General features: G+C 42.3%; 1 protein-coding gene across 20 annotated transcripts in view; it reads left to right on the plus strand.

Annotated features, from left to right (window-relative positions):
* Window positions 1–14801, plus strand: part of PPP1R12B (protein phosphatase 1 regulatory subunit 12B) — a 241358-nt gene that overhangs the window by 213847 nt on the left and 12710 nt on the right. For 12 of the 20 annotated variants that reach the window (XR_012431518.1, XR_012431525.1, XR_012431517.1 and 9 more), the window contains 2 exons: window positions 2603–2656; window positions 3937–3987. Coding sequence is in view for 12 of the 20 variants with exons in the window: in XM_045395012.3 (XP_045250947.2) it covers window positions 2603–2656; window positions 3937–3987 (105 nt within the window). In the remaining 8 variants the exon portion in view is untranslated. Of the gene's footprint in view, window positions 1–2602; window positions 2657–3936; window positions 3988–10158; window positions 10340–14801 lie in introns of all 20 variants that reach the window. The other 8 variants (XR_012431520.1, XM_005540442.5, XM_005540444.5 and 5 more) reach the window with 3 other exon arrangements.

The following is a 14801-nucleotide window of genomic DNA, read 5'->3' on the forward strand; positions in this document are numbered from 1 at the left end:
TAGATGATGCTTTAGAGGATGCTGGAGGTAATAACCTCATCACCAGTGAAACAAACTCTGTAGCTGAAAGCTAAATCAAGCACTACCTTAGGTTATTGCTGAGTTATCAGGAAACCTATTGAGTTATTTCCCTTCTAGAATGCCTGGGGACTTAGAATTTCGAAAGCTGAACTGAAGTAAAAATGACTCTTTACCAGGAACGCTTGAAATGAAAACCAGAGGTGGCTAGTCATTCTGGCAATATGATTGACTATCCAAAAGCAAAGACTAAAATGCTAGGGTTGTACGGTACCAAATACATGGAGTTTGGAGGGCAGGGGTGTTGATTACCCTCTAAACATCCTATTGTAACCACTCTGGAATTGGATGAGCAGGAGGGTGCCAACACTTGGAAGACGGCCCTACAGAGCTGTGTAGGACTCCAGCAGGACAGCCAGGACCCTCACTTTCTGGAGAAGGGCTTGCGCAGGTGCAAAATGTGAACTGCCTGTCAGTTTAGAAGAGCCACCCCCTTTTTCCTGATTGTAGTAGCCCAACATGGCTCTACTGGGAATTTCTGAGACTTACTGCAACACAGATAGATAATAACTAGGCTTAAAGTGATTTTGTGTAATAAGAAAAGTAGGTTTCTAAATCTAAAAGAGAAAAATATACACATAGCTATAGCCCTGCCATAGGGCAGGGGGTTAGACTGAATAAATCTTAAGGTCTCTTCTCACTCCAACATTATTGAGCCAAGCAAAAAAAAAAAAAAAAAAAGTCTCATTCACAGTAGACCCTCAGAAGAAATCTCGGGCTAATTTTTTATTCTGAATGGCACCACATATTGGCAGTGGTTTATAAATACAGATCTTACACTGGTTCTCATCAGTTATTACTAGGATTGTTTTACAGAAAATTAAGGAGCAGTCATGTGAGGAACCACAGGAAGAGCAGTTTCACCTGCTCCCCACTCTTCTCAGCGGAAGCTTATGACAGCATATGTCTTGACCTTTAGGGGTTCTCAGCGTTTCCACCAGCCCGTGCCTTAGAACAGTGAGCAGTCTAACAAGCTGCTGACATTGACTTGCACAGAGAGCGCTGAATGTAAAATCAACCTTTCCAGTTGCTGGGGAAAAGCATTTACTCTCCGGCCAACTGCTTTGCTGGGTGTGTCAAAATATACTTAGTTTTGCCAAATACAAGTTATTGAAATTCAGAAGAAATGGTGCTGCTACAAACCAAGTCTCTGATGTTTACCAAAAATGGAGTTGTTTGGCAGGACAGTGGAGGGAGGGCTTCTCAGCCTCGCACATTTGTATGGAGACAGTTACCACATGAACATACACAATATTTCTACATAAAAGATCCACCCCAACTCTAAGGGAGTCAAAATTAAAAACAGAACAAACAAAAAAACTAGTTCTTTGTGTATATAAACCTTGAAAATCATGAAATCATCACAACTTCTACAACTCCTCAGGCTTAGGAAGAAAGACTTATGAGGATATGAACAAGCTGTAGGATAGGATCTATTTTTGCATTTTTTTATTTTCCTTCTGCTTCATAGTAGATGCAGGATAAAGGCATACAGCCATGCCCTTCCAAACAGAAGGCGAAAGCCCAGGACAGGAGCCAGAATTCTGAGTTTCACTGTTAGTTCTGGCCATTCCTTAATTTTTTTAAAAAAAAAGAAACTGCTGCAAGAAGACCAGCATAATTTCTATATTTATTGTTGTCTCTGCATGACACTAAGCAAAATAAAAATAATCACCCACCAGTTATTAAATGTCTACTGAATGTAAGAAATTCGGGTGAGTTCTAAGGCCAAAAGGGACTTAAGGGGTTTTTTATTCCCCTTTTAAAAAGGGATCATTATCTGAGGTTATTCTGTTTTTTTTGCCATGAGGCTAAATCTTTTCAGCCCCTCTGCAAAATTTAAGTCAAAGATGATCTAAAATAAACATTCTAAATCTTTTATTCAAATAAAATTACCTTATCTGGAAGCCCAATATATAAGACAGATAAAAGTGGACTACCTCAGTTCAAAGCAGGGCAGATGCCATGAATGGACTCCTAACAACCCCTGAAAGCCCACCCACATATGAAAACTGCTCTAAAAGAAAAATGGTATCAATTCCCAAAACAGAAAGAAGAGAGGAAAGGGGATTATTTAGGCAAGTGCCATTGGCCTTAGACTTTCACCCTCAGAAGTTGCCAGCCTTTTAAAGAAAAGCCTTTTTTTAAAAAAATTTCCTCTGGATTGTGATATTACTCATAGAATGAAGAGAGGAGAAGAATGGTGAGATGTAAAATTGTAATTAGCATCGAAGACCTAGAGAGAGAAAGAGAGATTGTGTGTTGTAAGTAATGTCTTTGTAATTTCAGGGAATACTACTACTGCCATCCCCTCCCCAGAGGGAATCCTGCAAACTTCAGAGAGGTGATAATGTTAGGCCTAGAGATCTATCAGAACCTGCTTGCTGGGGATCCCTGCTATAGGGGAAGTCCAAAGTTTTACTGTTTATTTCTAGATGTCCAGTAGTGAAGCTGAACTAGACTAGGCGTTCTATTGGCCCTGAGACAACTTAAATAACAACTGTTTTCCTTCCATTTGCACCAGCAGAAACAAGAAAAGACCTCTGACCGATCATCAGTGCTGGAGATGGAGAAACGGGTATGTGCATGTCTGTTTCCCCCCCACACCCCGTTTCATCTCTTCTTTCTGACTCTCTCCCACTTTGTTGTTCATGCCAATGGAAAAAGTCCATCTTAAGAAGGAGGGAGTTCTGCCACATTCCATTCCCAGCTTGATGATAAATTCTTTTTGTCTGACTCTAGGCAGTAATTTGATTGCTAGTCCTTTTGATTTCCTCAGATGGTCAGTACTTTCCACATATTTAGCCTTAGGGTGGGAAGGGTCCTTGGAAGGTCATATCATACACTGTTCTGACTGTGGGCAGAACTGCATACACACACAACCTATAAAATTTTGGTTTACTGTAAATCATTGCATACACACACACACACACATACACAAGTCCAAGGTCTCTTTACCCTTTTCATCACCTTGAACAGAAAGGAAGCTTTCAGTGGGACCCTCTGCCATTTAGGTCTTACGACTTGAAACATGAGCCAACACAGTCTTTCACTCATTTTGACTGAGGGGAGGATTTCTGGTTCAATTACTGATCTCCTCCCAACTGTACTCAGAATATTATTCTGGGATTTTACGTTCTTGGATTGGGAAAATTCAATTAGATTTATTGAGGGACTCTAGCTTTGATTTGGCCCTAGAGATATAATATGTTCCCATCTGTCCTGTTGTTTTCTGTTTAATTTGGAAAGTAGCTAAATTTTACATTTTATTCCTTTGGCCTGTAACCAAACCTCCTTGGTATCCCATCTGATCAAAAACTCCTCATTGGGTTTAGGCTAAACCAAGAGTCAGTTGCTGGGAAAGAGAAATGGAGTGGGAGAGGAGCAACTACAGGGGGAGGGAAGAAACTAGGGGGAGAGATGCTGTTTCTTAGACAATGATGTCTACTTCCCCGCTCACCATCTGCTCTCCATCATGAAAGAAAGAAGATAATGATGTCTTTTGATCATAGAGAGCAAGGGCCCTAGTCACTTGCAGACATTTGAAATTCTATGAAATCTTCAACCTGCACAGAGTAACTGAATGTCCTGGTCTGTTTGCATATTAGCAAGTTGCTTCTCCATGTATGTACTGATTTTATGATAGGAGATTTAGATAATGTGATTTTTATCAGTGAGGTAGCTCCATCTCACAAATGGCAGGATCAGATAGTGCTCAGATCTCCTGCGTAAGGTTTGCCTGAGTCAGTAGACAAACCTTTGACCATGAATCTGCTGATCACACAGCAGCTGGGAGGCAGCATTTTTACTCCCTTCTGAATTCAATAAATGCTCAACAGTCTCATTGTTCCAAAACAGGAGAGGCGAGCCTTGGAGCGCAAAATGTCAGAAATGGAGGAAGAAATGAAGGTATGAAAAGATTTTCTTTCTCTTTGTATGCCTATTCTCTGAATGCCTGCCAAGACTGGATATTTGAGCATAGGCCTGCCCCCTCCAGATTTCACTACAAACGCAATACCTGCAAGAAGAAATGATGTGTAAAAAAGTGAGCATCTCTCTTCAGCCATTTTGTAGGCTCTCTCAGCTCACACAACATCCATTGAGGCCACCTTAAAGGCGTTCTAGGAAAAAATGCTGCCTTTGGTTTAAGGAGAGATCTTGGCAGGCTTGAAACAAACTTGAGTTGAACTTTTAAGGCTTTTCAAGCAGTATCTTTGCCCTCTAGAGGAGAAATGAAAGACTAGAACAAGTTCTCCAGCTCTGGGAACCTCCCATTAGGTGTCTGGGGAAGCCTGAGCATGGCCATAAGCTTTCCTCCCTGGTGCCCCTCCCAGCCCATCCCTTTGCTGGGAAGAACACAGTTTGAATCATTCTGCAATAGAATAAAAATGTATTCACATATTGATTTCCTGCCCCAGTCCATTTCCTCTGAAATATTCAGGGATGCTTGGCACTCTCCCACTGGAGTAAGCTCATGCCACCAGATACACCTCACAGCTCACTACTTTCCTTTCTCTCCTCACCATGACCTGCAGTGACCATCACCTCTATTAGCCACTTTAATGGACGACTGCCATCCTGGGCAGTTTTGAGTGCTAAGAACTGGAAATCTACCCAAAGGAGTCAATTTGCTGCCATGGGAGGCAGTGAGGCAGTGGGAGGGGAGGAGGGTGAAAGGGGGAAGATGGATACAGAGCTGCAGGGAATATAGAGCTGGTCAGGGTAGCCACCTGGAGATGATTTTGAAACATCTGATTCCTGCAGTGCATGATGCCACATGCCCATAATCACTTAGCACCTGCTCAGCATTTTTCTTTCTTCAGGCATCTTATTTTACCAGATACATGATGCCAAGCATTCATTTGGTGAGACATGTTTCTTCAGCTAGGAAGCTGAAGCACTGGGATAGTATTAGGCAGATCCCCAAATGTCTTTCTATGAGCAAGCATCCCTAGTATGCAATTTGGGAGAGACGTTTATTGTTCCAGTGGCCTAAATGGATTGGTTATTTGTTGAAAAAAAAAAAAAACTTTTTAAGATCCGTTGAGGTTTTAGTTTACACCAGATCCAGTGCTCATAATCAATCCTGTTACTCTATAATTCCAGAATGAAGGAGAAATCTTGAGCCTTGCCCCTGCATTTCCTACCACTATCCCAAGGCTGTAACTGTAACATTCACATAGAATTATAAGCAATACCTGCTTGTATCTCAAACATTTTAAATCTTCCAAGTTGATTCAAAGCAGCAAGAAATAGAAATCATAAGTAATTGATTCTCCTGAAATGGTGGAACAGTATGCCCTAGCACCTAAACTTCTCCATCTTGTGATTTTTTTCAAACACACCTTACTACCACACAGAAGTATTCTCTCCCACTTAGAGCAGTGACTTATTAGAGATAACCAGTTCTTTTAATTTTTAAGAGATGGAGTCTCGCTATGTTGCCCTGGACTTGAACTCCTGGGCTCAAACGATCCTCCCATCTCATCCTGCCGAGTAGCTGGGACTACAGGCACATGCCGCCACACTCAGCTGAGCTAACCGTTTCTTCACGAGTGAATATCCACAGCTCCTTGTTGCATGGAGGCTTCTCCATTTTTTTTTTTTTTTTTTTTTTTTTTGAGACGGAGTCTCGCTCTGCCGCCCAGGCTGGAGTGCAGTGGCCGGATCTCAGCTCACTGCAAGCTCCGCCTCCCGGGTTCACGCCATTCTCCTGCCTCAGCCTCCCGAGTAGTTGGGACTACAGGCGCCCGCCACCGCGCCCGGCTAGTTTTTTGTATTTTTTAGTAGAGACGGGGTTTCACCGTGTTAGCCAGGATGGTCTCGATCTCCTGACCTCGTGATCCGCCCGTCTCGGCCTCCCAAAGTGCTGGGATTACAGGCTTGAGCCACCGCGCCCGGCCGCTTCTCCATTTTTGAAACCTCCTGAGTTATACCATCTGTACTCTGCTGTTAGGCAGCTGTCAGTGTTGCTTATTAAGAAATGGCCTAAATGCTGATCTAGAGCATATAATTGAGGCCAGAGCTAGAGCCTTCCAAGGAGTACCTGGGAGCCCAAAGCCAGCCTCCACCCACCAGTCATGGGGCTCTGTGTCACATCCAAGCAGACCCACACACAATAATCCAGAAAGTGGTCAAATTAGAGAAATTGAGGCCCTTTCTTATTTCTGTTCCAATTCTAAATTGGGAATTATGGAAGCCCCTTCAGTGGTTCTAGTTGCTCTCAATTCTGTAGGTTGAGATAGGCTTACATTTTTTCTCTGTCTCTTTATATTATCAGTCTATGATTTCCTCAACTAGATCATGAGTTACTTCGTTTCCTCAAGAGATTATAACATATGAAAGTGTTTGCTTTCCCCAGCCATAAGCCATTTTCCAGCAACTCTAAAATCAATTATTTAAATTATCAAGTGGAGCCAGATCATGAATGTTTAGTCCCCAAACCAATAGGTAAGCTGTTTTGAGACTGATTTTTTTTCTTTTTCTTTTTCTTTTATTTATTTATTTTTTTTTTTGAGATGGAGCCTCATTCTGTAACCCAAACCTGAGTGCAGTGGCTCAGTGTTGGCTTACTGCAACCTTTGCCTCTAGGCAGATTCAATTGCTCAAGCAATTCTCCTGTCTCAACCTCCCAAGGAGCTGGGACTAGAGGTGTGTGCCACCACACCCAGTTAATTTTTTTGTATTTTTAGTAGAGACAGGGTTTTACCATGTTGCCCTGGGTGGTCTCGAACTGCTGAGCTCAGGTGATCCACCTGCCTTGGCCTCCCAAAGTGCTGTGATTACAGGCGTGAGCCACCACGCCCGGCCAAGACTGACATTTTTTTAGTTAAAACATTCACTGATTCAGTCAGTCAGTGTCCATTATTCTCCATTATCCATTACAGAGCCAAATGAAGAAGAAATGCCTGTAAACTCTAAAGCCCCTAAACACTGCTCAAATCAAAGCCCAATGCCAGATTTGCAGCTCGTCCAGCACCCCCTAGAGGACTAAGGGGGAGAAGCATCTGTGCCTTTGCATTCTCACCAGTTTTATGTTTCTGTCTGTACCTACTTGAAGGCAAAACCTTCAAAGACACAGATATATAAATATAAAATTGGTATCACTGGCCCTAAATGAGTCGAAGAAAATACTTGTTTAGCTATCACGCTCTTCATTCAGACTATGGTTTATGGTGACCAACATTGCTAGAGTGATTAATGGCCAAAATCTCTCTGTACTAGGCAAACAAAGGTACAGGTGACTTTCTTGCTGAACTGGGACCCAGTAGAGCTTGGGGCCAGTTGGTCATGTTTGTTGCATGTTCATTTTGCACAGATGCTCAATCCTCCTTGGAGCAATCAGTAGGGAACAGTAGAGGGGGCTAATATCCAGTGAACCCTTAAAAATACAGTAGGTTACTCAAGGAAAGAAAGTGACTTCAGTCCTATTTTTCTAACTCTACCAAATAAAGTACAAAGGCCAGGTGAAATGGGGGAACCATGAGATGGGCTAACCCAGATGTATATGCGGCTCTGTGGTTATGAGGTGTGTTGTATCTTTCTTGACTTTTATTGGAAAGGTAAGTATTTATGAATTCTTGTCAGGAGAAACTCCACCCAGATCCTCGATTGGAGTAGGATTATATGCCAACTTCTGACAGGTGTGCATGTCAGTGTGAGCTGTGCCAGGCCTGCACCTGGTCTTGGCCCACATCAGATGTGATTACTTCTCTACTGCATCCTCCATTCAGCATCAGCCTCCTTGTCAGATCTCCCCTTCCTTTCCTAGGTCCTTGCATGAGAGGGACCCAGCAACCAATTCCCTTTTAGATTGATCCTGGAATTTTTATTTTTATTTGGAAAGATGACTAGCTGACCCTGCTCCTTAGCCCTGCCCTTGCCCATTCTGTGCTGGGCCCTGCCCCTTCTCCTCTCCTCCTTGCCTTGCCTTGCCTTGTTTTCAATACTGCTTCCCATAGAACATTCCACCAGATTGTTTCCTGCATCTCTCCCTCATGCTTGATAACTTCCAAAGTCTTTCACCTTGATCTGCTTATACTCACTTGTTAAATTGAGTCACTTTCATCATTCATGTCTTTAATGTTATTCCCTGGGAGGCAAGTACCACTTCATACAATGACAATTGTTTGACAATGATTATATTGAAAGCTTTGTTCCAGTGTCAACATCAAAGAAGGGTGAGAGCCAGGGACTTTCCATTGGTTTTTAAATTTGGTCCCTGCCCATTGCTTTAATCTTTTCCATATGCTGTACCATGATCTCCCTCCTCTATCCTCACCATGGCCAAGATGCTTACAGTGAGCAAAGAAGATTGCCCAGTCCTCACCCTCCAATGGCTACATGAGACAGTTTGGCTAGCCTACCTTTATTCCAAGGTGGTCATTCTTTCTCTTTGGGAAAAGAGAGATTCAGCAGTTTGTCTCTGCTTGTTTTTCCTTTTCACTGTTTTTCCCCTTCATGCTACCATTCATTTTCTTGCTTCTTCACTCCCAAACAACTATAACTCCACTAATCTTTCATTTCTATCCTTCCCACTTATAGATATGAGAGACTTTTCTCTGATACCTGGCCACCTTTCTGTAGTCATTATAACCCACAGGATTGTCCATCCTCATACATGAAACCCTATTTGCATAAAAAATCATTATTCTCCTCCCAAAGAGTTGATGGTCTCAGTTTCAGGGCAGTGCAGATGACTACTTAGGAAGGACAGTAGCAGAGTCGGCAGGCCTTTGATATAATTCCATTTATTAAAGTCTTTAAATGTCTTATGGAATATGGGGTATCAGGAAGAATGTCTGTGGACTGGTTATTCTGTTCCACTTGCAACACTGACAGACAGACAGGGCTGGACTAGCACATTGGTCCAACTAGTTTCATTATCATTGGACATTTATGATTTCTCCAGCTTTTTTGCACAGCTATAATTTCCAGAGTATGAGTCTGTTTATGAACACCTTTAAGCAGCTCCCAAACTGCTTGAACTGAGACAAAGAAAGCACAGTTAGCTGTGAATTTAGTGATGCATATAATCATATAGCAGGTCAGAGACAGGTTAGCAGTTATTGGATCCTGAAACAATCTCTCTGGACTGCAGAGGAAAACTAGCAGGGTTAATGAAGCTTCCTACAAAGCAGGTTAGAGGACGATCCAGAGAGCTGACAGTTCTTTCTTATTTGGGTATGTGTCACTTTAACCTTCTAAACAGTACATGCCCTGGCCAAAAAAAAAAAAAAAAAAGTGCTTAAATAATAGGCCTCTCTTTTATTTTCCTTGTTTTATTTTTTTTAAATAAGTGAGGCCAAGTGCAGTGGCCCACACCTGTAATCCTAGCACTTTGGGAGGCTAAGGCAGGAGGATTGCTTGATCTCAGGAATTTGGGACCAGCTTGGGCTACATGGCGAACTCCTGTCTCTACAAAAAATATAAAAATTAGCCATGTATGGTGGTGCATGCCTGTAGTCCCAGCTACTTTAGGAGGCTGAGGTGGGAAGATGGCTTAAGCCTGGGAGGCAGATATTTCAGTTTTGTGCCACTGCACTCCAGCTGATGTGACAGAGTCGGACCCTATCTCAGATAAATAAACAAACAAAGTGAGGGTAAGGAGCTGAGTATGGGGGGAAGGTTAGAGGAAGGGAGAGAGAAAGGGGCAGCAGCTAGATTTAAGAACACACCAAGTCCTCATCTCTAATCTCAGTCATGATGAAGGGTCCCTGAAATTATGCCTAAACCATGTCAATTTGGTTCAGAAGGCTCCAAACCACATGCTGGGCTTTCATTCTCAAAAGCAATCCATATGTGCCTTTTGAGAGCCTGGCGGTTATATTCATATGGCATATTTAGATCTTAGCCAAGCATCAGACACAGCTCTCCTTCCCTGTTGCTTTTCTCCATCATCCTTCCACCTGCCCCCCATTTGCTCCATGACTGCTGCCTTTCTCATTTCCTTTCTTGCATGCAAATTAAAAACAAAAACAAAAAGTCACGTGATTTCTTTGTCCTACTTTTCTCTCCTCTGGTCTGTCTTGTCTCTCTCTGTCTTGTCTGTCTGTCCTTTTCATGTCTCACTCTCTACAGAACCTCCACCAGCTAAAACAGATTCAAACCTTGAAGCAGATGAACGAGCAACTGCAGGCTGAGAACAGGGCCCTGACCCGAGTGGTGGCCAGACTCTCGGAGTCCGTCGAGTCCTCGGACACCCAGGAGCTCTAGTTCTTGTCCCTCCTCTCCAACTCACTTCCCTCCTCCACTACTCCAGGCAGGTTCAGTCTTCTTGTTAGTCCCAGAAGCTCTGTGCTCATCCCCTCCATCCGAGCCTCCATATGCAGGTTCCTGTAAGGCTTGTTTATCTGCAGATGGAAGCAGCCAGGACTGAGATCATAGAATGGGACTTAACAGCCTAGGTCAAGGGAGGCAGTGAGACCTCAACTGGGCTACCAGTATATTCATTTGGTAAGGTCACCACATTACCTTCTCTTCCCCTAGAGACTGAGTATGAATTTGTTCACTCAGCTACATATAGGTATACACAGTATGTGCATATACCTATGTACATACACATGTACATATTTCATTGACAGGGTCATTGCCAAATGGAGATTGATCTTTCTTAGACAATAGTAACCCAAGTGCAACCCGCTCCCCTGGAGCAGTTGGGGTTGGGCCTTGGGTAACCAACGTCAGGGGCTCTCAGTCTTGGCTGCAAGAAACATCTAGGAGCTTTTAACATATATCTATGGGTATATTTTAAACATATACATAGCTTTTAACATATACACATAGGGGTGTCTGGGTCCATCCCCAAATAATCAATGGTCTGGGTTGAGACCCAGGCATCAGTGTTTTTTCAAAGCTCTCCTGTTGATTCTTTGTACAGCCATGGTTAAGAATCATAACCCTTTGGATACCAGACGGTCCTCATGGGTGACAACATTACTGATGGAGAGGACTAAAACTCAAGGTTGGAACTGTTCCTGCCCAGCTCCACTACCAGCAAAAACACTCTCCATCCCACTATTCAAGCATAATTGGATAAGCATTCTCTGCCTCCTTCTGCGGTAGTCTTTGCTTTCTTCTCCCTCCTTAGGAGGCATATCTCTCATTCCTGTCACAAATCTTTGGGCCCTAGAGATGTGCCCCTCCCTGTCCTTAGTGTGTGGGCTGTGAGGCAGATCACAGCCTATGTAAATGAGACCCTCATGGAGCCAGGCCCTCCCTAATGGGGCCAGCTTTGCAAAGGAGATGGCAGGCAGTGGAGCAGAGATCAGAGATTTATTTTCAACTGAGAATCAAAACTGTGCTTGGCAAACTAGAGCCTTTCCCTGGCTATGGATCTGAAAGACAAGCTCACAGACAACTGGTTTTTCTGTCTCAAGATGGTATGATGGGGTCACCACTCCTCTGAGATGAATTTTTAATTGTCAGCAACAACCTAATTAGTCCTGGCCAGAGCCTGTTCTTTCTTTCAGCCTATTTGCTTTTGCCTTCAGGGTTAGTAGCTGGCAACTAATATCCACTAGAACTGAATCACCCGAATTATCATAGGACTGAGCTAATATCCCGCTGTAGATGCTGTCATAGGCAGAAAAAAAATTGAAAGGGAAGTCCTACTATGGCCTGGCTGTAAGCAGCCACTGTTAGGTCCAGACTCCATGCTTTAACGTTAGCCTCAAGATTCCTGGAAATTTTTACTTAGGGCAAACTAGGGACCCCCCCACAAAAAAATGTCCCAGTTATTTTTAGTATCCCTTTGTTGCAAGATCGTATAGGATATGGGGCAAAACTAGATCTCATGCTTTCAGTAGTTAATAACCTTAACAGTTGTCATTTATTAAGGCCTGTGCTGAATACTTTATATAGTTTTTCTCATTTTTTTCTCCAAAACCATTATTGTAAAAATGAAAAAAAAAAACTGAGTCACAGATTAAATAACTTGTCCAAGGTCACTCCGAGAGTAAGTGATAGAACCAAAATTCAAACCAAACATGTCAGGTTCCAGAGTGCAAACTTTTCACCACTGTAATATAAGCTGTCTGCATATTTGGCACAGTTTTCACCATTTGTTAAGCATACGGCCCAAACAATGCGAGAAGGATCTATTGAGCGACTACGCTGTGCCCCCGGTATTACAGCTGAGGGAGGAAGGGCAGCATTCTGCTTTCTCAGCACTGTGACTTCCTTGTCAAAGCCTAACTTCTGAAGAGCCATTTACCTACCAAAAGATTTTGCTGCCGTGAAGAAAGCCATTGCCTGGTATATGACCATAGCAAGGGTTAGCAAACTGTGACCCACCAGTATGGCCCATAAGCCATACAAATAGTCAAAAAAGAAATCAAAAGAAGAATAATATTTTACAACATATGAACACAAACATTATATGGAATTCAAATTTCAATGTCCAAAATAAAAGTTTTATTGGAACTGAACCATACTCCTTTGTTTACATATTATCGTTATGTCTGTGGGTGCTTTTGTGCTACAACAGCAGAGCTGAAGAGTAGCAACAGAGACTGTTTGACCTGCAAATCCTAAGATACTTGTTGTCTGGCATTTTACAAAAAAAGCTTGCCGATTCTTGCCAGAAGGAAGGATGAGATAACTAAGCCAAACTGGCAGTGCAATCGAGAGATTTTGCTCTACCTTTTTTTTTTTTTTTAATAGTTCCCTGGAAAAATCATCTTATCTCAGCATGTAGAGCAAACCACTTACCAACAAAATACCAGAGGGAACTCCCTTCCCACTTTCCTTGTAGTTAAAAGCAAGACAGCTCATGTAAGACTCATCCTGAGTCCCTCTCAACCTATGGCTAACCTTGCCCTATGTCTCTGAAGCTTTAGGACCCCTATAGCCCCTTCCTCTTTAACACATTCCTCAAAGACTGTAAGAAGTAATAGTTGAGAAATGTGTACTTAATTTTATTTGCCCAGGGTATCTTTAACACCAAATTGTGGTAAGCTCGGAACTTACAAATTAAGAAACAAAGATCCAGAGATTTAAAATGATAAAGCTTTGTTAAACTTCATACTTATATCGTACTTTCACATATGTTCTTATTTAACCATTATTTAACTTCAAGTGGATATCAGATAACACTATTCATTTCCCCTTCCTCTGAGTTTGAACTTTGTGAGGCTTTCGCCCTGCCTTGATTTCTACATTCCACCTCTTACACTTTTTGCCACTCCCTTTAGATGTCAATTGTAGCATGTTGCAGCTGCAAAACTGCCTTGTCCAAATTTTTTTTCAAGGAATTGAGTTCTTAATGTGGAAATAAATCACTAAAACTCTACAAGACTCTACAAGTTGTTTATACATTTTTTAAGGCAGCTCAGTTCTGATTTGATGAGCTGCTAAGCAGGGAAATGTAATCCATTGCCATATATAGCTTCTTCCTACCTATGGAATCCTATTTTGGAAATGTGGCTTTCACAGTCTCACTTATACCCAAGCTGCAGCCCCAGGATGGGGCATTAAAGAGCAGATTGAACACAGAAACATGAGGCCACCCTGGATTTTTTCTAAAAATCTCATTGAAATGAGTTTCCAAGCATTCAATCTGGTAGACAAGGCTACAGGGATAGAGGAATGAAGGAGAGGGCAGCCAGACCTGCTTTGATTAAATCAGAGGTAGGAGACCAGGGTCAAAGGACTGCAACTTTATTTTTATATTTTCTGGATCAGAGTCTTCTTAATGAAGTTTGCAGATTATTTGCCTGCCCTCCCACAGTCATGAGAAGACTCACAGTGATTGTAGGAACACTCAATATCGCAAAGCTGAGTATGTATGTCAACACACTTCCACATCTGTTACCTCCTGTGAGCCTCGTAGAGTCCCTACCGTAGGAGAGAGTAGGACAGGGACTGTTGTTCTTATAGAAGTACAAAAATAGAAATGCAGAGAAGGTGAGTGATCTGCCTAAAGTAATAGATCACTAGTGACAAAGACAATGCTGGAATTTCAGTTTCTAGGCGTCAAACATTTTTGGTGTTTTGTTTTCCATCCCACGTGTAATAAAAGAAGGATCTTTGGAGTCAGGCACATTGGGATTCAGTATTAGCTTTGCTGGGTGCCTTGAACTAGTTCTGGCACTTTTCATTTCCTCATTTGTAGAAATCGGGATAACAACTGTATCATAGTCTCATGAGGCACTAGGGAGACCCTCTAGCACAGTGCCGTCCACATTATAGATATTCTGTAATTTTCCTTTTATTTCCCTGATACAAATTATGTATCTGTGATGCATATTTGTGTACATACACATATATTTATATAATTTAACCTGTATATTCCCTGAGAGATCAAGGAAACAGATTATATTCCTTAAGGCACAGATCTCCTAAGTGGTTAATAGCAGAGCCAGAGCTAGAACTAAATAGGCCTCATAACACCTCAGCCCAGGTACCCTTTACTGGGGGCATTACCTGCCCCTGGGGTCCTGTAAGTTTAAATGACTAGTCAAAGGACACCTGTATTGAACAGATACAAATGTAGCTTTCTGTAGCCTGCATAGTGGTGATACATTTACCCGCTGTCCTAAATCGCTCTTGCTGCCAGTGGGACCCACACATAAACTGTACCCTTATCAACATCCCATTAGGATTTTTCAGATGCACAGTGTACTTGTCAAAAGTGCCTGATCATGTAACAAAGACTTGGACTTCCAGGATGGGACTTGAGGCTATTAGTTTTCCTTTTTTTCACAAGTTAGACAACAGTATGT

Source organism: Macaca fascicularis, chromosome 1 (genome assembly GCF_037993035.2).
Source record: "Macaca fascicularis isolate 582-1 chromosome 1, T2T-MFA8v1.1".
Lineage (NCBI taxonomy): Eukaryota > Metazoa > Chordata > Mammalia > Primates > Cercopithecidae > Macaca > Macaca fascicularis.